Genomic DNA, 27603 nt, shown 5'->3' on the forward strand with positions numbered 1-27603 from the left:
TGATAAGGTCCCTTTGACTGCACTCCAGGACCATGTGACTCAAAGCCCTAACTCCTTCAATGAAAGGTCCCTGGACACCATAGGGACACAGCGATGGAGTAACGAGCTGACTTCCATCATTGAACCTGCCTCCCTCAATGAGGCACCCAGGAGCCAGCCAGGATGCCTGCATGCCCCAGACGGGGATGACAGACTGGGATGACAGGGAGGGTAGCCGTTGTTCTGGCTCAGGTTTAAGGAGACATGCCATTCCACTGAACCTGCCCCGGAGATGGTTCCTTAGACACTGAAGATCCTCCTCTGGGAGCTCTAGGGACAGAGGGTTGTAGTCTTCAGCCGGGTACAGGTCCTCCAGTTGACTGCACCTGGTTGGGCACAGCTGGCTTCCTCCACTCGCATTCCACACCCGTATGGCCGATTTTGTGAACCGCCAAAATAGGCTGCAGGCTACACTGATGAGCTCCACGGAGGCTTTTATATGTTGGAGAGAGAATCCCCTGGTCACCTATAGAAACATGCCAACAGGAAGTGGTCACCTATAGAAACATGCCAACAGGAAGTGGTCACCTATAGAAACATGCCAACAGGAAGTGGTCACCTATAGAAACATGCCAACAGGAAGTGGTCACCTATAGAAACATGCCAACAGGAAGTGGTCACCTATAGAGACCTGCCAACAGGAAGGAGGTTAAATGCACCTTGAAATGCCTTTGTTGTTGTAAAAAATAATGCAATATAAGTCAAATTTGATTTGATGACATTACAGCGTTTTTATACATTTTATACAATTCCATTAACCTTTTTTTTATTGATAACTTGGGATTTTATCACTTGACAATATCAATCATATAGTGTAAAGGATTCTATAAATCCAGACAGTGAATGCATGTACCACTCTGAATGAATAAATACGGTGCCTATTGAAGAAGTGTCTCTGGTCATGAAACTACAATACGGACTGAATGTCTAAACTAAGTCAATTCTGAATATCTATTCGTTTTAGATTCATTCTCATCAATGACAACATTCTAGAACTGAGTTATCACATATCTAAGTTTGGTATCCGGGTTAATCTGGTTAATGATTAAGTGGCTTTTACCTTGGAGAATGCTGACAGCTGGATAGCTGCATTTCTCCACATGGCCAGACTGATGCTGGTCTTCTCCACATGGCCAGACTGGATAGAACACAGTGTATTGCTAAGATGCACAAACTTAACGTAATAGCTACAGTCACCGACACAGGATGTCCTATTTCCCATCACGCTGGCCTTGAGCAAACCGCTAGGTCCCTCACTATAGCTGCATTTCTCCTCATGGCCAGACTGATGCTGGTCTTCTCCACATGGCCAGACTGATGGTGGTCTTCTCCACGTGGCCAGACTAATGCTGGTCTTCACATGGCCAGACTGATGCTGGTCTCCTCCACGTGGCCAGACTGATGCTGGTCTCCTCCACGTGGCCAGACTGATGCTGGTCTCCTCCACGTGGCCAGATTGATGCTGGTCTCCTCCACGTGGCCAGACTGATGTTGGTCTCCTCCACGTGGCCAGACTGATGCTGGTCATCCTTGGAAAAAGCCGTGTGTGTGTGAAATAGACACCAATGTCGACATACTGTACAAACAATTATCAAGGCTAAGTCATCCAAAATGTGTAACTAGCTAGCTACATTTTTGTCGGTCGCTAGTTTAAGACCGAGACATGGGACAGAAGAAGTTCAACACTTTTTAGTAAATTAATTTCAATACAGCACATGTGTTCATCATGGGATTGGGCACAGATCTCTGATCGAGTAGGTGAAGAGTAGCTGACCGCGTCGGCTAGAGGTGATGTGCGGGAGCTTCCTGCAGGAATTTGTGGTGTTTCTGAGGTGTTCTCCGTTTGCTAATTAGCATTTCACTTAATTTTTAAATGAGGCAAATATATTGATGACTCAAATTGTCAGAGGAGAGATATTTCCACGGTTATCAAAAATGCAACGCCAAGCCTAAACCGGACACATACTTGGTGGGAAAATGATTGGAACAATTCATGTGTTTGACTGCAAGGTTTTATGGGTATTATGAAGCGTCCGACTGTGGTGGACTATATAGGAACACATTTGGAATGTCATTGGCACAGGAAGAAAGGGAAAAGGAGTCTGCTGTTTATCAAAGGTAGAATTCATATAGGCCTTAATGGTAGAATTCATACAGGCCTTAATGGTAGAATTCATATAGGCCTTAATGGTAGAATTCATATAGGCCTTAATGGTAGAATTCATACAGGCCTTAATGGTAGAATTCATACAGGCCTTAATGGTAGAATTCATATAGGCCTTAATGGTAGAATTCATTTAGGCCTTAATGGTAGAATTCATATAGGCCTTAATGGTAGAATTCATATAGGCCTTAATGGAAGCCTAAGCTTTGTTAAATGGTAAAATTCATCCTGAATTCATATAGGCCTTAATGGTAGAATTCATACAGGCCTTATTAAATGCTGTAGAATTCATATAGGCCTAGGCCTTAATGGTAGAATTCATACAGGCCTTAATGGTAGAATTAACCGGGAGAAGACGGTAGAATTCATAGGGGCTGTGGAGGACGTCTGTGGAGGTCGACGCCCACTTTCTTAAAAGTTGGGAGCCGTGTGTGTGTGGTGGAGCGAGAAGGATACTGGTGTTTGTTTGTGTGTGAGAGAGAGGGAGAGAAATAGAACTGAGTAAAGATGGTGTTATGCAGTGTTTTCCCCCTCACTGCCAAAAATGACATGCAGATCATTATAGGTTTATCTATTCCGTCCTGCAGCCCTATCATGTGTCAAGTATCCATTGTGTTGAATGTGTTCTGCTGTTCTTACTTGTTTCTAACTCTCCCAGGTGATGGACAGTACCCAGACGGAGCGGAGGACAGACTGCCTCCAACCGGAAGCCCTTACTACCTCGCCGACCCCTCCCAGCTCTGGTGAGCGAGAGACCGTAGGATCATGGAATAGACAACCAATGACAGACATGTCTTGAGAAATCAATCAAATGTCTGTAGTTGCATTGAGACTGCAATGTATGGGTCAACCTTACCTATTGCAGTGGTCACCAAGTCTTGGGAGGGTGTGCAGGCTTTTGTTCAAGCCCGGTGCTAACACACCTCACCAAGACCCTTGGTCAGTGAAATCAGGTGCGGTTGCTAGGCTGGAGCAAAAGGCTGTGTCTCCAGTGGATGGTGTGTGACGTTACTTTGTTTCTCCGTCCAGTGTGTCGGAGCTGGGCGAGGAGGGGGCGAGTGGAGTCCGGGGGCCAGTGCTCTTCCACCCCCCACCCAACTGTAGGATCCGAGAGGTGCACTGCGGGAGTCAGGTGCGGCTGGTCGTCATAGCGATTCGAGACATCGCCAAAGGGGAGGAGATCACAGTGGACTACAGCCTGATGGACTGGGGAGAGAACGCCATGGTAACTAATGACTCTGATTACATCGCCAGCTTGCCTCGTTGCAAACCCATTTCGGCTATTCTTAAATTTCCTCCGTGAATGAGTGTTGTCAGAGGTCATGACGTCTGACCAACAGAAACCTCATGCACATCAAAATTGCCGTTGTTCTGGCATTACTACTAGTTGCTAGTTGTGTTCTTTCCTTGTTCTGTCCAAGTAAAGATTGTGATTGGTTGGGCTCCATATTTGATTGTGACCTCATTACTACTAGTTGCTAGTTGTGTTCTTTCCTTGTTCTGTCAAAAAGATAACTCTATATTTGATTGTGATTGGATTGTGACCTCATTACTACTAGTTGCTAGTTGTGTTCTTTCCTTGTTCTGTCCAAGTAAAGATTGTGATTGGTTGGGCTCTATATTTGATTGTGACCTCATTACTACTAGTTGCTATTTTTTTTCCTTGTTCTGTCAAAGTAACGATTGTGATTGGTTTGGCTCTATAATTGATTGTGACCTCAGCTTCATTTTTTTCTATTGGTTATGTTTTATAAAGTTGCTCATTTGTTATGTTTTTGGATTTGTCTCCGAACAGGATGAAGAGCCTGGCCCCCACCCGCTGTCTCTCTCCGACTACCTCACCCCCTCCTGGTCCCTCTCCCCCTCCTCCTCCCCGCTAACCCACACTGAGCCCAGCGATTCGGACCGAGAGGAGGAGGAGGAAGACGACGATGACGACGAAGAAGAAGAGATGGAGGAGTTGAGGGGCCGCATGCTCCGCCGCCGAAAGAAGCGCAAAATAGCCACCCCCCCCGTCACCGCCAAGAAGAAGAGTGTCGCCACCCCCAGGGCCGGACCAGGGCGCCCCTGCTCATCCTCCTTCTCCCGGCTGGCTGCCTCCTCGACCTCGACCCCAACCGTGGCCCAGACCCCGTCTCAGCCCGCCACTCCACTGGCGCCTCCCACCACCAACATCAACAACAACATCAACATAAACATCGGCAGCTCCAGCGGGGCCACTGTCAGCCGACGGCAGCACTGCCCCTACTGCGGCCGCCACTACCGCTCTCTGGCACGCCACCTGGAGAAACACCATGCCAACCAGCCAGAGGTCAGGGCTGCCATGGAGCTATCCGCACTCCACACACACCCTTCCTCCTCTACCTCCTCCTCGCACGGCCACATCTTCGCCTCCCCCCAGCCCTCCTCTTCCTCTACTCCCGCCCCTCCCCCTCTTTTCTCCAGGGAGAGAGAGAGGGATGCGGTGGCCGCTCGAAGTTCCTCGGGGGCGGTCTCCTTTTCACTCTCGCTCTCCCCACCCTCGGCTTCTCAGTCGGCCGCGGCCAAAAAAGCCTCCAACGTATCGGCTCAGACGCCCAAGCCAGGCTCCGCCCCTGCAGTGGCCCCGGTGAAAAGTCCTCCCACATCCACGCCACCCAGGAGGGGCCGCAAGCCGAAGAGAGAGAAGGAGGAGCAGCAGAAAGCGGAGGAGTCCATCAGGAGCAAAGAGGAAGAGATTCCTCCACCTCCTACCCCCAAACCGGAGGAAGAAGAGCTGGATGAGGAGCTGAGTGGAGCGGGGACCGTAGCTAGTCCTGGGGACTGGAGTACACAGCTGGCTAGGTATGATGCTTAATATGGTTCTGCTGCATTGGAAAGAGATGTTGGGCCTAAATTAAATGTTTCATGTGAAGTTCTGAATTGAAATGCACATTTTGCCGTTCTATCAATATTATAATGGAGATGTGTGATAAAGAAATGTAAAGTGCACAGTCTTCTTTTCAGCTCCTTCATCACCTGATTTACTTAATGAAAGGCACATGTCAATAGGTGGTCCAGGTATCCTCATGACATGCCAATGACATCAGACCAACTACTCAATGAAGTTTGCAGTTGTCCATTTTGTTTGATTCTGCTCATAACATTTTACGTGTATACGTGGGATATTGATTTTCAACCGGAAAAGAAAAAATATTGCTTTCAAATATTACATTTTGACATTATTATTATTATTTATTTTTTTACTCTCTCCCTCTGTCTCCCTTCCTCCCTCTCTCCCTCTGTGTCGCTCTCTCTTCCTCTGTGTTGCTCTCTCTCCCTCTATCTCTTTCTCTCTCTTTTTCTAGTTCCCACAGACACCACATGCCCCCTCTCCTCTCTTCCCTCTCCTGCCTGGTGCTCTACCTGAGCCGGCAGCAGCACTCTTCCTTCTTGTCTCTCACTCGCTCCCCCAGTTCGGCTGAGGCCTGGCGCCTCCTCTGCCATTCCAGCCTGGCGCTGCTCATCCTCTACAACCGCCACCGAGAGTGTGAAGTGGCCAAGCTCACCACCCAGGACTACCACAACCGCACCACCCCCCCAAGCCCCACCCTGACCCAGGCTAACTCGGCCAACACCCCCCCCACAGGCATGGAGGCCATCCTCTCCCCCTTCGAGCATCAGGTCCTCTGCCACCTCCCCCGAGCAGGTGTGCTGGGCAAGCGGGGTCGCATCCAGCCCCTCATCCTGCCCCCGCACTGCGAGTCCTGCCTGGAGCTGCTCCTTCAGACCTCCTCCAACGTGGGCGTCGACCCCCACAGCCCCTACGTCTTCTCCCGGCCCTTCCATTCGCCCGCCACGCCGCTCCGGGGCACCGACCTACTGCGCAACCTGGCGCGGGCCAGCGGCGCCAAGAACCCCCGGGCGTTGACCCAGACACGGGCGCGCCAGCAGGTAGCCATTCTCACCCAGCTACTGCTCCTGGAGGAAGGTGAGGGGCAGGGCCAGCCGGGCGGGGCTGCCGCCAAGCGCCTGGAAGACTTCCTGCAGAGGGAGTACCACGTGACCCAGAGCTGCGCCACGATAGGCCGAGACCCGGCGCTGATGGGCCGGGTGGGCAGGGTGGTGATCTATGGGGAAAAAGAGGGGGTCCTCTTCAGAGGGATGAGTCTGCAGCACATCTGTCTGGAGCTGGATGGTAAGAGGAAACTACAGGGAACTGGGCTCTGGTGGGACCAAACTACCACACACTGCAAATCCATGGCACAGCTCCATCCCTTATCAGAGAAAGTTGTGTGTGTGTGTGGGGGGCAGAGGGGCGTCCTGTTCATGAAGGGTTTGCACCTGATACCTTCTGAAGGGAATAAAGGAGAATAGTATATATGTGAATTAGTAATCTCCCCATCTCATGGGGATGGAAGAGAGGAAACTGTACTGGAGGAATGATGGCTTTGTTACCAGGGAGGCATGGCAAGTATGTTTACTAACTAGTATGCTGGTCAGGCTCAGTAGGGATATGTTTACTAACTAGTATGCTGGTCAGGCTCAGTAGGGATATATTTACTAACTAGTATGCTGGTCATGCTCAGTAGGGATATATTTACTAACTAGTATGCTGGTCAGGCTCAGTAGGGATATATTTACTAACTAGTATGCTGGTCAGGCTCAGTAGGGATATATTTACCAGTAAGTATGCTGGTCAGGCTCAGTAGGGATATATTTACCAGTAAGTATGCTGGTCATGCTCAGTAGGGATATATTTACCAGTAAGTATGCTGGTCAGGCTCAGTAGGGATATATTTACCAGTAAGTATGCTGGTCAGGCTCAGTAGGGATATATTTACCAGTAAGTATGCTGGTCATGCTCAGTAGGGATATGTTTACTAACTAGTATGCTGGTCTCCTCTCAGGCTCAGCTAGGGATATGTTTTTTAATTTTTAGTTATTTTGGTCATGCTCAGTAGGGATAAATTTACCAGAACATTTGAAATAGATGGGAAGGCTCAGTAGGGATATATTTACTAACTAGTATGCTGGTCAGGCTCAGGGATATGTTTACTAACTAGTATGCTGGTCAGGCTTAGTAGGGATATGTTTACTAACTAGTATTCTGGTCATGCTCAGTAGGGATATGTTTACTAACTAGTATGCTGGTCATACTCAGTAGGGATATGTTTACTATCCCTAGTATGCTGGTCATGCTCATCTTCTAATTGCTACCCAACATGTATGCTGGTTATTCCCTCCCAACATCTCTCTCCGACACAGCTGGGAACAAACATATTTGTAATTTTTTTATTTTTTTTATTTTGGGAAGCCAGCTGGGAGCAAACTTACCAGAACATTTGAAATAGATGGGAACTCTGAACAGGGTACCTTTTTGTAATTGCATTGCCCGCCGTACAACAATCTGTCTTCTTCCCTACCCAACATCACGTCTTGTTATCTTATCCCTTGCCCATTGTGCTCTCTCACGTCTTGTTAATGAATCTTCTAGGAAAATGCTTGACCAGAGTCTCCAAGCCTTTTACATTATATAAGGCAGGTTATACCCAACATGCTCTCTCCATCTTCTATCCCTACCCAACATGCTCTCTCCATCTTCTATCCCTACCCAACATTCTCTCTCCATCTTCTATCCCTACCCAACGTTCTCTCTCCGTCTTCTATCCCTACCCAACGTGCTCTCTCCGTCTTCTATCCCTACCCAACATGCTCTCTCCATCTTCTATCCCTACCCAACATGCCGTCTTCTATCCCTATGCCCTCCGTCTTCTATAACTACCCCAACATGCTCTCTCCATCTTCTATCCCTACCCAACGTGCTCTCTCCGTCTTCTATCCCTACCCGACATCTTCTCCATCCCTATCCCTACCAACGTTCTCTCTCCGTCTTCTATCCCTACCCGACATGCTCTCTCCATCTTCTATCCCTACCCAACATGCTCTCTCCATCTTCTATCCCTACCCAACGTTCTCACTCCATCTTAAATCCCTACCCAACAGTGATGTCAGGAAACTCTGCGGACTCCTTCTCAGACGACTCGGACGTGGAGGCAGAGAAGGTTAAGGAGAAGGTTAAGGAGAAGGTTAAAGAGAAGGTTAAGGAGAAGGTGGAGGAGAAGGAGAAGGTGGGGGAGGTGAAGAAGCAACCAGGTCAACCCCCCAGCAAGAATAAAGCCCCCACTCCCTCCTTGGTCAACCCCTCGCTCCCTGGTGCCCACAAGAGGAGGATCATTCAGCCCAAGTCCGGTATGTACAGTCTTATTTCTTCTACCAAATGTATCACCTATTCATGCCTATCTGGGTGAATGTGTTTTGAACAGTAGCCTCTTTAATACCCAATATTGCGCTACAGTCAGTGCGAGGCCAGCGTCAGACATGTTGGAAAATTGAGGGATTCAACAAGCCAATCGATAACTTCCTCGCAGTTATCGAGTCCTTTCAGATCTACTCAAGTGTGCCGGACACATGCCCCCTCGGCCAATGGGGTTTGAGCCCCGGGTCAGGTGACTCTGTCTACTTTTTGTGCTCCTCTCTCTTTATCCCAAACCTGTACTTGTATAAACAAAACTATACAAAAATATGTAAAGAGATCAAAACGATGTTTCATGAATATACAGAAGTGTTTTAGGGGTTAGGTACTCAGTGGGTATGGATTTGGAATTGGGAAATTGATGTTCATGACTCTGTCCTGTGTTCCCAGGGAAGCGTGGGGTGCTGAAGCGGCCCTGGTCGGAGGCGGAGCGCATCGCCGTGGAGACGCACCTGAAGAGGAACATCATGGAGCAGCGCGTGCCAGCCAAGGCGGACTGCGAGCGCTGCCTGCAGCTCTGTCCCCTGCTGGTCAGCAACCAGCGTGACTGGAGAGCCATCAAGTTCTACTGTCACAACCGCATCCAGCTACTGAAGAAGCAAGGCAGGAGGGAGAGGGCAGGGAACTCTGTTAGATAGAGAGCGAGAGAACTGACTTCAACCATCTGGAGTGACCCTATTCTAGTCCTGGAGAAGTGCAGTCTGTTTGTTTTTCGTCCGATTTTACCTGACCTCTGACCTGACCTTAGAGGTCGTTCCTGGGACTAGGTGTGCACTATCAGTCCTAGCCCTGTAGCCCAGTAATGCAGTGTTGTCTTCATCAAGAGTCAAGGAGAGAATTAACTGGGATTAGTTGAAATGTCTCCTCTGACCAGGGGACATATCCACATAGTGTCTCAAAAGGGTCTAGGAATCCTGTTAAAACCGAGTTTTTAAGACAAAAAAAACCCCTCCCAGCTCACAGTAGGTTTTATGATGTTAAGACACTGAACAGACAAACTCTGAACCAGGAGGAACATCAACTCCTAAAAAGGTTCATCTCAGCTGGTCGTCACGACAGTTTGAGGTACCGCAAAGGAAAGATGGTGATGAGTCTCATCGTTGTACATTATTGGAAATAACCAATCACGAAGAGGCATGGCCAGCTGTGAACTGTATAGCACGTTTTCAGACACCCAGATGAACTTGACTTTACATCAAATGTTGCAATGGTAAAACACTTGATATAATTTGCCTGACACGATCAATTTGCCTAACTCCTAATTATTGCCTAATATGTTGGCATGCATAACCTTCTTTTTTAAACTTTTTTTTTTAACCCAATTCTGATGGTTTTTTTTAAAGCGTACGTTTTATAATATGGTCGCTAACACTCTGAACTCCTGGATGATTACTCTAAATGTATTTTGTACGGTACTGTAGGCATCACGTCTCTTACTGACCATGTTGCATTAAAACCTATCATTTTCAACACCCAATCAAAGTTACCATAGGCCCGAAATACCTTCAGTGGCCCAATATTACTTAGGCATATTATTTAGCAGTGTTGCAGGCCTTTTTTCTTCCTTTTTTTTTAAATGATCAAGACACCTGCTGGTAACTCTTAACTGGTGAGGTCAGATCATGAGGTCTCTTAAATATCTGTCAACTAGTTTAGGTTTAATGCCTAGCTTTTATTTGTATTTTTACCCGTAAGAGTAGGAGTAAAATGTCGCTATTCTCAGCACTTACGACACATTTTCTACTCCTGAGACGCTTTGTGGATACGGGCCCTGGATTACGAAACAACAGGCCTAGAAATTCCTGGAGAATCCCGAGTTTAAAACAGTATACAGGGAAATGACTGAGAAAAAGTGAGTTCAGAGGAGAGGACCTCCACCTCCACTGAAAGCTGCAGACCAAATGTGAATATTATGTAGTCTTGACAAAGATGTAGGAAGAAACACATGGATTAAACCAATACGACCCCCCCCCCCTAGAATCAGCATACATGTCACATGGATTAAACCAATACGAGACCCCCCTAGAATCAGCATACATGTCACATGGATTAAACCAATACGACCCCCCTAGAATGAGCATACATGTCACATGGATTAAACCAATACGAGACCCCCCCCTAGAATGAGCATACATGTCACATGGATTAAACCAATACGAGACCCCCCCTAGAATGAGCATACATGTCACATGGATTAAACCAATACGACCCCCCCTAGAATGAGCATACATGTCATATGGATTAAACCAATACGACCCCCCCCCTAGAATGAGCATACATGTCATATGGGAGGAGCTGTTTGAATCATGTCATATGGATTAAACCAATGGGAGGAGCTGTTTGATACATGTCATATGGGAGGAGCTGTTTGAATCATGTCATATGGATTAAACCAATGGGAGGAGCTGTTTGATACATGTCATATGGGAGGAGCTGTTTGATACATGTCATATGGGAGGAGCTATGGATAACTGACTGGCGTGAACTCTAACCATTACTATCACAGCCAGCTGTGTTTTTAACAGTGTCGATCAAAGTATTGGACCATGATGCACCAGTGAACTTGTTCACGCATAACTCTGTACCACGGTTTCAGTTAAACGGATATGAAACGAGGCACGCAGACTTTAAATTGTTTATCATGTCTGGTTTTTTTGTTTTTATATATTTTGTAGTCATTTTACTCGACAATATAATATGGTCTTGTTAGTAACAAATGTAAATATGTGTTAATCAAGAATGAAATTTGATGTAGTAGTGGTTATAAAGTTGGTCGTATTGTGCTAAGGTGTAAATATTGTAAATACCACATTTTAAAGTGTTTTCTGAACCACAAATTGTAACGTGATATTTTGCACTATGGTAACAGAAGTAACAGAACAGGTTCTCTGCAGTACTGCAAAAACAAAATAAACAAAGAAATCTGAATAGTCTCATGAAAATGAACATGTTGTCAGAACAATATTCCTAATGTGTTTTCTTGAAACAAATCTATCTATATCTAATACTGTTATTAGAATATCTCACTTTGGGGCTCCAGTAAATGGTTTAATTGTTGAACAGGGGATACAGTATACAGTCACTACTACAGATAGAGGGGATACAGTATACAGTCACTACTACAGATAGATGGGATACAGTATACAGTCACTACTACAGATAGAGGGGATACAGTATACAGTCACTACTACAGATAGATGGGATACAGTATACAGTCACTACTACATATATAGGGGATACAGTATACAGTCACTACTACAGATAGAAGGGATACAGTATACAGTCACTACTACAGATAGATGGGATACAGTATACAGTCACTACTACAGATAGATGGGATACAGTATACAGTCACTATTACAGATAGAGGGGATACAGTATACAGTCACTACTACAGATAGATGGGATACAGTATACAGTCACTACTACAGATAGATGGGATACAGTATACAGTCACTACTACAGATAGAGGGGATACAGTATACAGTCACTACTACAGATAGAGGGGATACAGTATACAGTCACTACTACAGATAGAGGGGATACAGTATACAGTCACTACTACAGATAGAGAGGATACAGTATACAGTCACTACTACAGATAGAGGGGATACAGTATACAGTCACTACTACAGATAGATGGGATACAGTATACAGTCACTACTACAGATAGATGGGATACAGTATACAGTCACTACTACAGATAGAGGGGATACAGTATACAGTCACTACTACAGATAGAGGGGATACAGTATACAGTCACTACTACAGATAGATGGGATACAGTATACAGTCACTATTACAGATAGAGGGGATACAGTATACAGTCACTACTACAGAGAGAAGGGATACAGTATACAGTCACTATTACAGATAGAGGGGATACAGTATACAGTCACTACTACAGATAGATGGGATACAGTATGCAGTCACTACTACAGATAGAGGGGGAAAATGCCATCTCGCTAGAAACTCGTTGCAGGTTTTGAAAAGCACTTTTTAAATACTTATTCCTCTACTTTTTCAGGTAGGACATTTGTTAGGAACTTTTTCTTAAAGTTTTAACCGTAGAATGTAGAATCACGCTGTTTTCACACATGTAGTTAGTGGTATGGGATTTCCCTTTAAAGAGCAACATGCCCATTGATCTGTGAATAATTGAATCTGATGATCTTGGTACATCCCATATCATATCCGAGTTGGGCATCTCCGGCGCGGCCCACGCTTGGATTGCGTCCTACCTGACAGGTCGCTCCTACCAGGTGGCGTGGCGAGAATCTGTCTCCACACCACGCGCTCTCACCACTGATGTCCTCCAGGGCTCTGTTCTAGGCCCTCTCCTATTCTCGCTATACACCAAGTCACTTGGCTCTGTCATAACCTCACATGGTCTCTCCTATCATTGCTATGCAGACGACACACAATTAATCTTCTCCTTTCCCCCTTCTGATGACCAGGTGGCGAATCGCATCTCTGCATGTCTGGCAGACATATCAGTGTGGATGACGGATCACCACCTCAAGCTGAACTTCGGCAAGACGGAGCTGCTCTTCCTCCCGGGGAAGGACTGCCCGTTCCATGATCTCGCCATCACGGTTGACAACTCCATTGTGTCCTCCTCCCAGAGCGCTAAGAACCTTGGCGTGATCCTGGACAACACCCTGTCGTTCTCAACTAACATCAAGGCGGTGGCCCGTTCCTGTAGGTTCATGCTCTACAACATCCGCAGAGTACGACCCTGCCTCACACAGGAAGCGGCGCAGGTCCTAATCCAGGCACTTGTCATCTCCCGTCTGGATTATTGCAACTCGCTGTTGGCTGGGCTCCCTGCCTGTGCCATTAAACCCCTACAACTCATCCAGAACGCCGCAGCCCGTCTAGTGTTCAACCTTCCCAAGTTCTCTCACGTCACCCCGCTCCTCCGCTCTCTCCACTGGCTTCCAGTTGAAGCTCGCATCCGCTACAAGACCATGGTGCTTGCCTACGGAGCTGTGAGGGGAACGGCACCTCAGTACCTCCAGGCTCTGATCAGGCCCTACACCCAAATAAGGGCACTGCGTTCATCCACCTCTGGCCTGCTCGCCTCCCTACCACTGAGGAAGTACAGTTCCCGCTCAGCCCAGTCAAAACTGTTCGCTGCTCTGGCTCCCCAATGGTGGAACAAACTCCCTCACGACGCCAGGACAGCGGAGTCAATCACCACCTTCCGGAGACACCTGAAACCCCACCTCTTTAAAGAATACCTAGGATAGGATAAAGTAATCCTTCTCACCCCCCCTTCCCCCCCTTAAAAGATTTAGATGCACTATTGTAAAGTGGCTGTTCCACTGGATGTCATAAGGTGAATGCACCAATTTGTAAGTCGCTCTGGATAAGAGCGTCTGCTAAATGACTTAAATGTAATGTAATGTAAATGTAATATCACAACCCAAAACAGAAGGTTATACAACTCTACTTTATTGCTGAACATAGGTCATATTTTTTAAGCTACACATTATCATCTTGTGAACTGTAGGTCCCTGCATCCATAGCTCCAACTATGAATTAGAAAATGCAAATTTTCACTTCCCACATCCCTTTGGGGCAAGCTGAACAGATACCCCACGGCCTGTGTTCATTTAAGTGTATCAGAGTAGGAGTACATATCTAGTATCAGCCCCCGTGTCCACGTCAATGTAATCTTATGCATTATCATCTGAAAGGCAAAACTGATCCCAAATTAGCACACATACTCTGAAACACACAATCCTGATATTTTTCCACTAACTGGTCTTTTGACCAATCAGATCAGATCTTTTGCCAATAATGGGGCAAAAGATCAGAATTGGGCTGCCTGTGTAAATGCAGCCATTATGAATACAGGCCCTGATTGTTGAGTCTGGAGTGGCTGATGGGCAACTTTGATGGGGTGGTGGCCACAAAAGACCTGAAGTCATCATGAGTGGTTGTCGGGTCTGCCTATACCGATCCGTACCGACAGAAGTTTAGACAGAGCCGGCCTTAGCCTTTTGGAGGTCCTAATTTACATTTTAAGTTTGAGTTAATTTCCTTGCAATTCTACACATTGCCATGGGGTGGAGAGAAATGTTTGCAGTTTTTATAGGATATCTGAGTGAGAGTCACTTACAAAATCAATGGGAGCCCCCCCCCCCCCCCCCCCGGTCGCTAATTCGACCATGATTACTAGTAAGTTTAGGCAGCTGGCTTGACTAACTTAACAATATTTTTTTTTTTTTATGTTAGCTGACATGGGCTAATTGAGGGACTGTCAGTGACTGACATCACGAGAGAAACAGCTGATTCACAACCAAGTTTCGAAATTGCACCTCGCGTATTCAACTATTCTAACTCTCAACAGTAAGTTGAGACCCCAACTGAAATTGATCCGTGGGCCTAAAAAAGGGGACGCCAGTTGCCCATCCCTGGTCTGAAGGGTTAGCAGCATGCCACAGAGCAACACACACTGTAGTTACTGACTTTGACCACTTGAGGGAGACAGACCACATACTAAGTCATGTCTAAAAACTCCAGTAATTGAGTCCCGCCCCCAAAATACAGCACATAGCATAAGCCTACAACCAACACACATCTGAGACACCAGGTGGGGGACAGGTAAGAGTCTATGTGGTGGAGGGGGGGGCAGGTAAGAGTCTATGTGGTAGAAGGGATGGGGAAAAGTCTTAGTGGTGGAAGGGGGGACAGGTAAGAGTCTTGGTGGCAGAGGGGGGGGCAGGTAAGAGTCTTTGTGGTGGAAGGCGGGGGACAGGTAAGAGTCTTGGTGGTGGAAGGGGGGGGCAGGTAAGAGTCTTGGTGGTGGAAGGAGAGGACAGGTAAGAGTCTTTGTGGTGGAAGGGGGGGACAGGTGGTGGAAGGTGGACAGGTGGTGGAGGGAGGACAGGTGGTGTACTGGTGGTGGACTGGTGGTGGTAGGGGCAGGTGGTGGTGGAAGGGAGGGCAGGTAAGAGTCTTTGTGTACGTAGTTGTGTGTATGTAGGCCTATATGTGTATTCAAATGTATTAAAATACACCAAATCCTCTCTTTATACTGTTCAGATCAGAGTTACAGACCAACCACGAAAGTGCAACATTTCACCATCAGAGTTTATATGGTGACAGTATATATGAGACGGAGTTGTTTTGTTAAAGAATTTCAATCAAATTCCCAAAATGTTGTCTGGAACAGTGCTCCTCCCCTGAGTGAATATTGACTCCTCCCCTGAGTGAATATTGACTCCTCCCCTGAGTGAATATTGACTCCTCCCCTGAGGGACTATTGACTCCTCCCCTGAGGGACTATTGACTCCTCCCCAGAGGGACTATTGACTCCTCCCCAGAGGGACTATTGACTCCTCCCCTGAGAGACTATTGACTCCTCCCCAGAGGGACTATTGACTCCTCCCCAGAGGGACTATTGACTCCTCCCCTGAGGGACTATTGACTCCTCCCCAGAGGGACTATTGACTCCTCCCCTGAGGGACTATTGACTCCTCCCCAGAGGGACTATTGACTCCTCCCCAGAGGGACTATTGACTCCTCCCCTGAGTGAATATTGACTCCTCCCCTGAGGGACTATTGACTCCTCCCCAGAGGGACTATTGACTCCTCCCCAGAGGGACTATTGACTCCTCCCCTGAGGGACTATTGACTCCTCCCCAGAGGGACTATTGACTCCTCCCCTGAGGGACTATTGACTCCTCCCCAGAGGGACTATTGACTCCTCCCCAGAGGGACCATTGACTCCTCCCCAGAGGGACTATTGACTCCTCCCCGGAGGGACTATTGACTCCTCCCCAGAGGGACTATTGACTCCTCCCCGAAGGGACTATTGACTCCTCCCCGAAGGGACTATTGACTCCTCCCCAGAGGGACTCTATTGACTCCTCCCCGAAGGGACTATTGACTCCTCCCCGAAGGGACTATTGACTCCTCCCCAGAGGGACTCTATTGACTCCTCCCCGAAGGTAATATTAATGTATAATTAAGTGTATTTCACAAACAATGCTTCAACCCACACAACAGAAAAATAACATACTGTAACTCATACTGTAAGTCAGGCACAGGGTTACTTACCTCCCCTCCCAACCTGGTCTTAGAGCTTGTCGTATTATTCTGTATGTAAATCGGGGACACTCCATGTAGTATGATATGTTACGTTTCGTACATAAGACATGGTTACTTAGATCAAAAACTAAAGGGGGTATTCGGTAGGGGTTGACGGGTAGGTGTATAACGTCTCGCAACATTTTTCTAATTTCCAACTTTTCAAAAACTTCCTACTTTTTGTTATTTTGCAGCAACTTAGCATGTTAGCTAATCCTTCCACTATTCATAACCTTAACTACTTTAGCTAAACCTTCACCTAACCTTAACCCCTCACCCCTAGCCTAGAGAACGTTAGCGAGCTAGCTAACATTAGCCACCAGCTAACATTAGCCACATAGCCAGAAATTGTATCATATTTTACATTTTGCAAATCGTAAAATATAATACTAATTGTAATTTGTAACATATCATATGAAATGGGTGATGGACATCCAAAAATGAATACATACAAAATGTAACACAACATACTAAATGGAGTATCCCGGATTTACATACACTATAATATGAAAACCACTGAGAACAGGTTGCCCCTCCTCTCTGCCCAACCAGGGAGATTGATTCCAGAGTTGTTGTTTTTTTCCCTTCAATATTTATAAAATGTCTGGCTGGGCTGATGGGACAGTGGAGATTATATTTATGAAGGCTGGGTTGATGGAACAGTGGGAGATTATATTTATGAAGGCTGGGTTGATGGGACAGTGGAGATTAAATTTATGAATGGCTGGGTTGATAGGACAGTGGAGATTATATTTATGAATGGCTGGGCTGATGGAACAGTGGAGATTATATTTATGAATGGCTGGGCTGATGGGACAGTGGAGATTATATTTATGAATGGCTGGGCTGATGGGACAGTGGAGATTATATTTATGAATGGCTGGGCTGATGGGACAGTGGAGATTATATTTATGAATGGCTGGGCTGATGGAACAGTGGATGCACAGTGATTCCTCAGATAGAACAGTAAATAGGCATTTTGATTGGGGTACAGCCGTGGGTAGTTGTGAAATAGATAACGTCTGACATACTCTTTCAACCAATCGGCATCCAGGATTAGACCCGGCCTGTTTTATAATCATTTGTACTTTCTTTCATCATCACGCTATATTGACTGAAGGTGTGTGTTTATGTCTGTTTGTGGGGGGGGTGGGGGGATTGGTCAACAGAGTAAAGAGGGAATATGTTCCAGTTACAGCTCACGCGTTCAACTGTTATTCGTATCTCACTACGTGGGCAAATCCATTCAATACCCTCAGACACTCAGAAGCTGTCTCTCCTATAGAGATCCCTGATAAAGTAGACAGAATGCTCCTTGGACAATCAATTTTGATCGCCGGTAAGTCTCTTACTCTTCTAATTTCTCTTAGTTTTTTCATCCTTTTCCTCTCTTCTCCTCTCAACCTCTAACGGGCTCCAGTGGCACTGCTCCTCCTATGTGTGTATGTCGTTTTTTTTATCAGCAAAAGGACACATTTATAAGGAGTATATTCTCTTGTCTGTGCTTCCAGCGCTGCAGGCCAGCCTCTTTCTGGGTAAGTCTAGTCATCTAACAGTGATTGCTGATGGTATGTGTAGATCAAGGCTCAAAACCCTCATCGAGGTGACAGAGAATAAAAGGGTGAAAAAATATCATTTTTTTTCCGGTTCCAGGTTATGGAATGTCAGAGATTCGGCGCAGGTTCCTGACGTGTGGTGATCCCAGCCTCCAGTGCGGTAAAGTAACTCCAGTGTGGTAAAGTAACTCTGGTAAAGTAACTCTGGTAAAGTAACTACAGTGTGGTAAAGTAACTCCAGTGTGGTAAAGTAACTCCAGTGCGGTAAAGTAACTCTGGTAAAGTAACTCTGCTAAAGTAACTCCAGTGAAGTAAAGTAACTCTGGTAAAGTAACTCTGGTAAAGTAACTCTGGTAAAGTAACTCCAGTGTAGTAAAGTAACTCTGGTAAAGTAACTCCAGTGTGGTAAAGTAACTCCAGTGTGGTAAAGTAACTCCAGTGTGGTAAAGTAACTCTGGCAAAGTAACTCTGCTAAAGTAACTCCAGTGTAGTAAAGTAACTCTGGTAAAGTAACTCTGGTAAAGTAACTCTGCTAAAGTAACTCCAGTGTAGTAAAGTAACTCTGGTAAAGTAACTCCAGTGTGGTAAAGTAACTCTAGTAAAGTAACTCTGGTAAAGTAACTCTGGTAAAGTAACTCTAGTGTAGTAAAGTAACTCTGGTAAAGTAACTCCAATGTGGTAAAGTAACTCTGGTAAAGTAACTCCAGTGTGAAGTTTTTATTTACTATAATTATAATTATTATTATTATGTTATTATATTTAAACTCTTATTTGTGTGTGTAGATTACGGTGTGATCATGGTGTATGGGGTCAAATTCAGCACTATTGAGTTGTCATCAAACGAGAGACCTAAAGCCTGCTCCGATACAGAGGCCTTCAACGGTGTGTCTGACAGGTCTGTAAACACACGCATGCTCACACACACACACGCACACACACACGCACACACACACACACACACACACACACACACACACACACACACACACACACACACACACACACACACACACACACACACACACACACACACACACACACACACACACACACACACACACACACACACACACACACACACACACAGCACACAAATTCAGTCAATAACAAGCATGTTTGCTATGTTCTGCTTACAACATTGTTTATTTCCCAACTTCAGTGTCCTGTTGCCATGTTTCCAGCAATTTTACAGTAATCGGGCCAAGGCCACAAAGCGTCTCAGAGTAGAAAATGTGTTGTAAGTGCTGAAAATAGATACAATTTACTCCTACTCTTATGGGTAGAAATGAAAGCTATGCATGAAACCTCTTTAGTCATGAGAGTCACACCTAGTTGACAGATACTGAGGAGACCTCATGAGCTTTCCTAACCAGTTCAGAGTTACCAGCAGGTGTGTTGATATAGAAAAAGTAGCCAGTGGTTCATAGAGAGGCAATTGCTTTGGAGATATTAAAATAATGTTTAGATACTCTCAGACCATGAGAAACAACATTCTTTGGTCTGATGAAACCTAGATTGAACTCTTTGGCCTGAATGCTAAGCGTCATGTCTGGTGGAAACCTGCCACCATCCCTATGGTGAAGCATGGTGGTGGCAGCATCATGCTGTGGGGACGCTTTTCAGCGGTAAGCACTGAGAGAGTAGCCAGGATCGAGGGAAAGATGAACGTAGCAAAGTACAGGGAGATCCTTGATGAAAACCTGCTCCAGAGCTGGAGAGAAGGTTCACCTTCCAACAGGACAACGACTCTAAGCACACAGCCAAGACAATGCAGGAGTTGCCTCGGGACAAGTCTCTGAATGTCCATGGGTGGCCCAGCAAGAGCCTGGAATTGAACCCGATCGAACATCTCTGGAGAGACCTGAAAATAGCTGTGCAGCGACACTCCCCGTCCAACCTGACAGAGCTTGAGAAGGTCTGCAGGAAGAATTGTAGATACTCCCCAAATACAGATGTGCCAAGCTTGTAGCATCATACCCAAGAATATGAGGCTGTAATCACTGTCAAAGGTGCTTCAACAAAGTACTGAGTAAAGGGTCTGAATACTTATGTAAATGTGATATTTCTGGGGTTTTCTCCTTATACATTTGAAACAATATGAAAAATCTGTTTTGCTTTGTCATTATGGGGTATATAGTGTAGTGTGTAGATTAAAGAAGAAAAAATACAATTTAATACGTTAGAATAAGGCCGTAGCGTAACAAAATGTGGAAAAAGTCAAGGGGTCTGAATACCCAGCCAGATGGGAATCTTATCAAGAACAGCTTCAGATAAAAACTGAGCTGCTTTTTGAAAAAGAAAGTGGTCCTAAAACTGATAGCACAGAGAGGGGAAATGGAGAGAAATAACATCATGTTTTTAAAAAACCTAAGTAAGGTGGTGTTTTAGGTGTGTGACATTACTACTGCTCATCCAGGTGTGATGGAAATGAGAAGTGTGATGTGGCGACCTCCGGCAGTGTGTGTGACCTCTGTAACTCTGCATACCTGATTAATATCTTCCTGGACGTTACCTATGGCTGCCTGGAGAGCAGTGAGTAACCTACACACACACACACGCACACACGCACACACGCACACACGCACGCCCACACGCCCACACGCCCACACGCACACACACACACACACACACACACACACACACACACACACACACACACACACACACACACACACACACACACACACACACACACACACACACACACACACACACACACACACACACACACACATACACACTCACACACACATACAGTTGAAGCCGGAAGTTTACATACACCTGAGCCAAATACATTTAAACTCAGTTTTTCACAATTCCTGACATTTAATCCAAGTAAAAATTCCCTGTCTTAGGTCAGTTAGGATCGCCACTTTACTTTAAGAATGTGAAATGTCAGAATAATAGTAGAGAGAATGATTTATTTCAGCTTTAATATTTCTTTCATCACATTCCCAGTGGGTCAGAAGTTTACATACACTCAATTAGTATTTGGTATCATTGCCTTTAAATTGTTTAACTTCAAATGTTTCGGGTAGCCTTCCACAAGCTTCCCACAATAGGTTGGGTGAATTTTGGCCCATTCCTCTTGACAGAGTGTCACGACTTCTGCCGAAGTCGTTGCCTCTCCTTGTTCGGGCGGTGTTCGGCGGTCGACGTCACCTGTCTTCTAGCCATCATTGATCCATTTTTCATTTTCCATTGGTTTTGTCTTGTCTTCCCACACACCTGTTTTCAATCCCATTCATTACCTGTTGTGTATTTAACCCTCTGTTGCCCCTCATGTCTTTGTCAGAGATTGTTTTATGTCAAGTGTTGTTTTATGTTGTATCGGTGCGTGACGGGTCCTCGTACCCATGTTTATTTATGGATGTACATATTAATGTTTGGAGCATGTTAAGTGGGCATTTATTAAAAGACTCCATTTACACTCCATTTGACTCTCCTGCGCCTGACTTCCCTGCCACCTACACACGACTCTGACACAGAGCTGGTGTAACTGAGTCAGGTTTGTAGGCCTCCTTGCTCGCACACACTTTTTCAGTTCTGCCAACAAATTTTCTATAGGATTGAGGTCAGGGCTTTGTGATGGCCACTTCAATACCTTGACTTTGTTGTCCTTAAGCCATTTTGCCACAACTTTGGAAGTATGCTTGGGGTCATAGTCCATTTGGAAGACACATTTGCAACCAAACTTTAACTTCCTGACTGATGTCTTGAGATGTTGCTTCAATATATCCACATAATTTTCATCCCTCATGATGCCATCTATTTTGTGAAGTGCACCAGTCCCTCCTGCAGCAAAGCACCCCCACAACATGTTGCTGCCACCCCCGTGCTTCACGGTTGGGATGGTGTTCTTCAGCTTGCAAGCCTCCCCCTTTTCCTCCAAACATAACGATGGTCATTATGTCCGAACAGTTCTATTTTTGTTTCATCAGACCAGAGGACATTTCTCCAAAAAGTATGATCTTTGTCCCCATGTGCGTTTGCAATTTGTAGTCTGACTTTTTTTATGGTGGTTTTGGAGCAGTGACTTCTTCCCTACTGAGCGGCATTTCAGGTTATGTTGATATAGGACTTGTTTTACTGTGGATATAGATACTTTGTACCTGTTTCCTCCAGCAACTTCTCAAGGTCCTTTGCTGTTGTTTTGGGATTGATTTGCACTTTTCACACCAAAGTACGTTAATCTCTAGGAGATCCTTCCTGAGCGGTATGACGGCTGCGTGATCCCATGGTGCTTATACTTGCGTACTATTGTTTGTACAGATGAACGCAGTATCTTCAGGAATTTGAAAATTGCTCCCAAGGATGAACCAGACTTGTGGAGGTCTACAATTGTTTTCTGAGGTCTTGGCTGATGTCTATTGATTTTCCCATGATGTCAAGCAAAGAGGCACTGAGTTTGAAGGTAGGCCTTGAAATACATCCACAGGTACACCTCCAATTGACTCAAATGATGTAAATTAGCTTCTAATGTAAATTAGAAGCTTCTAAAGCAATGGCATCATTTTCTGGAATTTTCCAAGCTGTTTAAAGGTACAGTCAACTTAGTGTATTAAACTTCTGACCCACTGGAATTGGAATACAGTGAATTATAAGTGAAATAATCTGTCTGTAAACAATTGTTGGAACGATTACTTGTCATGAACAAAGTAGATGTCCTAACTGACTTGCCAAAACTATAGTTTGTTAACAAGAAATGTGTGGAGTGGTTGAAAAAAACGAGTTTTAATGACTCCAACCTAAGTGTATGTTTACGACTTCAACTGTACATTCATGCTCACACACAGAAATATGCTGAATCTTTTTCTCAATATGATGTATGTGTGATGTGTTTGTATGAGTCACATTTTTGTCGTCCACAGAGAAGGTGACTACCTGTGAGGGTGTGGTGCATTTGGAATGTGGTAAGAAACAACACTCTGTGTGCCAATCGGTTACTTAGTTGAGTTGACTCGTGAGTCTCTCATGCTCCCGCTTCTCTTGCTCTCTCTCATAGGAGATGGGGTGGTCTTTCTCCAGAAAGCACTGTATGGACGCCTAGACAGCCAGACCTGTAGTCAGGGACGACCTCAGAGTCAGCTGACTAACACAAAGTGTTCCCAGGAAGGAACTCTGGCACTCTGGTCACAGAGGTACACACACGCACACACGCATGCACACCCACACACACACACACTATAGTGTGCAGAGCCAAGTCAAATCACTCCAGATTCAAGTTGGAATTTGATATTTTTTAACGTCCTCAGGAAGCTCCGTCAAAACCGTCCACTAGGATGCAAACAAAACAAGTACCTGGAGCTAGAACCCAGGTCTATATGACAGACTGCTGCTGTTCAGACCACAGCACCATCCGTCCACATTTAGTTATCGAGGCAAGTCTTAATACATAGCAAAACTTAACAGGGTAGTCGTTTTTCTGTTTTTAACCTTCATCTAACCAATCGGAATGAATGCCTGAAGTTAATCTTAGTTGTTTGTGTCCCTAAAAGCTGAACTTAACCCACGTCGCCACTAGGGGCAACGCTATTACCATTACATTTAAAGCAACTTCAAAATTTGATGTTTGGAGAAATGTGGACAAACGTCTAATTTTGCAGTGAGACTGTGAAAGCTTGTTGATCAAATCAGCATCAAGTACAAGGGCTCAGAGGGCTCAGAGGCCAACCGCTCAGACAAGCTCCAGATATCCGTTTTTACAGGTTATGTTGGAGTTATGTAGTGGCTTTGTCATGGTTCTACGGGTGTTGCTCTGTGGTTGTTCCAGGTGTGACGGGAAGCAGACGTGTGAGGTGAACATGAGAGTGAATCAAATCTCGGACCCTTGTGTCGGAACCTACAAATATCTGGACGTCACCTACATCTGCCTTCCTGCTAGTCAGTATTCTCCCTCTGGCGCTCTCCCTCTCCTGTCCAATGGGCTTGACGTTCACTTGATACCAAGCACAGGTTGTTGTTCACTGACATTATTCCACGTCTGACACCTATATTCTACTTGTACAGTGGACAACAACCTGTGTAGGGGTGTCAAGTGAACAATTACTCAATGGAAATGTGCTTGTGCATGATACAAAGTAGTCAACACTTTTTCATGAATGGAGCCCCATACTGTGTTGTCACAATCACTCCTTCCTTCCCATCTCTCTTTGATTGCTCCTCCCACCTCTCTTTCATTCCTCCTCCCACCTCTCTTTGATTGCTCCTCCCACCTCTCTTTCATTCCTCCTCCCACCTCTCTTTGATTGCTCCTCCCACCTCTCTTTGATTGCTCCTCCCACCTCTCTTCCATTCCTCCTCCCACCTCTCTTTGATTGCTCCTCCCACCTCTCTTTCATTCCTCCTCCCACCTCTCTTTCATTCCTCCTCCCACCTCTCTTTGATTGCTCCTCCCACCTCTCTTTGATTGCTCCTCTCATCTCTCTTTCATTCCTCCTCCCACCTCTCTTTCATTCGTCCTCCTACCTCTCTTTGATTGCTCCTCCCACCTCTCTTTCATTCCTCCTCCCACCTCTCTTTGATTGCTCCTCCCACCTCTCTTTCTTGCTCTTCATCCTTTTCCTTATCCCCCATTATCTCAACAGCAGGTCTGATGTTGTGTCTCAGCAGCAGGGCTGATGTTGTGTCTCAGCAGCAGGGCTGATGTTGTGTCTCAACAGCAGGGCTAATGCTGTGTCTCGACAGCAGGGCTGATGCTGTGTCTCAGCAGCAGGGCTGATGCTGTGTCTCGACAGCAGGGCTGATGTTGTGTCTCAACAGCAGGGCTGATGTTGTGTCTCGACAGCACGGCTGATGTTGTGTGTGTGCGTTGTGTTTTCAGAGACCAGTATCACCTGCGAGGGCTCAACCAGCTCCCTGGACTGTGGTGAGCACATGATTACACCCACAAACACCCTCACCTAACACCCCCCTCAGCCCTACCCCTGTGTAGGTAAGGGTGCAATTCAATTATTGTGTGTGTTTGTGTGTAGGTAAGGGTGTGATAAAGGTGTTTCATGCTAACTACGGCCGTAGAGACGGCTCTACCTGTTCTGCTGGACGACACGAGCTCAGCAACCAGAACTGTCTGCAACCCAAAACCCTGGACGTTGTCAAACAATGGTACTTTCTTTATCCATCTCCCCATCTCTCCTCTCTAGTTTGGGGATGTCAGTGGTGTTGAAAGTTGGTTTACAAATATCCCCCCTTGTGTGTTATAATTGTGTTATAAATGTGTAACTCTGCAGGTGTGAGGGAAAGAGTCAGTGCACTGTGGGGCTTGATCCGGTCTTCGGGGACCCCTGCTTTGGAACCTACAAATACCTGGAGGTTTCCTACACCTGTCTGAGAGGCTGTGAGTACAAAACAGCTAACAGCTAATTGCAGAAGAAGGAGATGAGGGAAGGAGAGGAGATGAGGAAGGGGATTAGATGAGGAGAGAAAAGAGAAGAGGATGGAGAGGAAGGAGAGGAGGAGAGGAAGGAGATGAGGGGAGGAGATAAGGAGGGGAATGTGAGGAAAGAGAGGAGACCAGGAGAGGAAGAAGAACTGGAGACGAGGAGAGGGAGATGAAACAAGAATAAGAAGGAGAGGAGAGATGAGGAAACAAGAATAGGAAGGAGAGGAGAGATGAGGAAACAAGAATAGGAAGGAGAGGAGATAAGGAGAGGAGATGAAACAAGAAGAGGAAGGAGAGAAGATGAGGAAATGAAGAAGCTACTGTAGACTATTGAGATGATAGAGAGGAGAGGAAGCTACTGTAGACTATTGAGATGATGGAGAGGAAGCTACTGTAGACTAATGAGATGATAGAGAGGAGAGGGAGCTACTGTACTGTTAACATGATGCAGAGAAGAGGATGGAGGAGAGGAAGAAGAGGATGGAGGAGATGAAAGAGAGGAGGCGTAGAGAGGAAGGCTTTGTAGACGATTGAAATGTAGGAGAGGTGATGAAGCCACTCTAGAATATGGAGGTAATAGAGAGGAAGCCACTGTAGACTATGGAGAGAGTAGAGAGGAATACACTGTAGACTAAAGAGATAGTAGACAGGAAGACACTGTAGACTATGGAGATAGTAGAGAGGAAGCCACTGTAGACTATGGAGATAGTAGAGAGGAAGACACTGTAGACTATGGATATAATTGAGAGGAAGACACTGTAGACTATGGAGATAGTAGAGAGGAAGACACTGTAGACTATGGGGACACACCCTCTGACTGTAACCTACCTCAGCCCCTACAGTGTAATGATGGCCTGGCTCGGCTGCTGCCACTTCCTGTCCGCCTCCATCGGTGAGTCCTGTCTACTCTACTGCTGGTCTACATATGAACCCATATTAATTGATGTGATAAACGCATGACTGGATCTTTTTATTTGTTTATTTCATTCAACAGAAGAACTTCGACTGGATGCCTGATAAATCAATTAATAAACCAATCAATAAATCAATAAATCAATGTGCAAACTAGTGACTGAAGGTTAATGTGTAGCCAGCTCATTTTCAGACCAGTGTTTTTAGAGAACACAACCCTACCTATGTTATTGATTTGGATGTCAAAAGATGTTACAATTGAAATAAAATGAACGCGAGGCAGCTGAGAAATTGACGTTTTCTTCTGAGACAGAAAAACGTTTTTCTTACCGTTTCACTATGTCAGTAGTGCCTGACTCTCGCCTGGAAGGCTATTTACACAGAATGGACATTGGTATTACACACTTCAATTGGTATTATTAAACTTTGCATTGGTATTACACATTTCAATGCTCTGGGAGAGATTATGGCCTTAGATACGAAAAAGGTGTGATTAGCAAATATATATCTATATTTATGTACAGTTGAAGTCCGAAGTCTACATACACTTAGGTTGGATTCATTAAAACTTGTTTTTCAACCACTCCACTAATTTGTGCACGACACAAGTAATTGTTCCCACAATTGTTTATAGACAGATTATTTCACTTATAATTCACTGTATCACAAATCCAGTGGGTCAGAAGTTTAAATAAACTAAGTTGACTGTGCCTTTAAACAGCTTGGAAAGTTCCAGAAAATGATGTCATGGCTTTAGAAGCTTCTGATAGGCTAATTGACATAATTTGAGTCAATTGGAGGTGTACTTGTGGATGTAATTCAAGGCCTACCTTCAAACGCAGTGCCTCTTTTCTTGACATCATGGGAAAATCAAAAGAAATCAGCCAAGACCTCAGAAAAAAAATTGTAGATCTCCACAAGTTTGGTTCATCCTGCAACAAAACTAGAGCCTTTAGGACCGGCCTTGTTGTTAGTGCTGTTAAAGTAGAGCAGCACTTTATTATGGACAGACTTCTCCCCATCTTAGCTACTGTTGTATCAATATGTTTTGACCATGACAGTTTACAATCCAGGGTTATTACAAGCAGTTTAGTCACCTCAACTTGCTCAATTTCCACATTATTTAGTACAAGATTTAGTTGAGGTTTAGTGAATGATTTTAAATATTTAGGATTCA

General features: G+C 45.4%; 2 protein-coding genes across 2 annotated transcripts in view; both read left to right on the forward strand.

Annotated features, from left to right (window-relative positions):
- The window catches only part of LOC124013967, a 20550-nt gene extending 10754 nt beyond the window's left edge, over window positions 1-9796 (forward strand). Inside the window, exons 3-8 of the mRNA XM_046328573.1 lie at window positions 2862-2946; window positions 3233-3428; window positions 3999-5026; window positions 5530-6359; window positions 8168-8413; window positions 8868-9796. Coding sequence (XP_046184529.1) covers window positions 2862-2946; window positions 3233-3428; window positions 3999-5026; window positions 5530-6359; window positions 8168-8413; window positions 8868-9115 — 2633 coding nt within the window. The 3' untranslated portion in view covers window positions 9116-9796. The remainder of the gene's footprint in view (window positions 1-2861; window positions 2947-3232; window positions 3429-3998; window positions 5027-5529; window positions 6360-8167; window positions 8414-8867) is intronic.
- An 8396-nt stretch (window positions 9797-18192) lies between these two features.
- LOC124014453 (L-rhamnose-binding lectin CSL1) lies at window positions 18193-26645 on the forward strand. The gene is made up of 11 exons (XM_046329442.1): window positions 18193-18293; window positions 18917-19028; window positions 20550-20665; window positions 23005-23046; window positions 23139-23274; window positions 23907-24016; window positions 24957-25001; window positions 25108-25237; window positions 25363-25469; window positions 26348-26406; window positions 26509-26645. The coding sequence occupies exons 1-10, from the start codon at window positions 18239-18241 to the stop codon at window positions 26359-26361; spliced, it is 867 nt and encodes a 288-aa protein (XP_046185398.1). The 5' UTR covers window positions 18193-18238; the 3' UTR covers window positions 26362-26406; window positions 26509-26645.
- Window positions 26646-27603: the final 958 nt, after the last annotated feature.

The sequence above is a fragment of the Oncorhynchus gorbuscha genome, linkage group LG25 (genome assembly GCF_021184085.1).
Source record: "Oncorhynchus gorbuscha isolate QuinsamMale2020 ecotype Even-year linkage group LG25, OgorEven_v1.0, whole genome shotgun sequence".
NCBI classification, from domain to species: Eukaryota; Metazoa; Chordata; class Actinopteri; order Salmoniformes; family Salmonidae; genus Oncorhynchus; species Oncorhynchus gorbuscha.

What these genes read in the sequence shown, in the direction of transcription:
- LOC124014453 (XM_046329442.1), top strand. Translation starts at nt 18,239, where the DNA reads ATGTCAGAGATTCGGCGCAGGTTCCTGACGTGTGGTGATCCCAGCCTC. An exon ending in TGATCCCAGCCTCCAGTGCG is followed by an intron (nt 18,294 to 18,916) that starts GTAAAGTAACTC and finishes TTGTGTGTGTAG; the next exon opens with ATTACGGTGTGATCATGGTG. An exon ending in TTCAACGGTGTGTCTGACAG is followed by an intron (nt 19,029 to 20,549) that starts GTCTGTAAACAC and finishes CTGCTCATCCAG; the next exon opens with GTGTGATGGAAATGAGAAGT.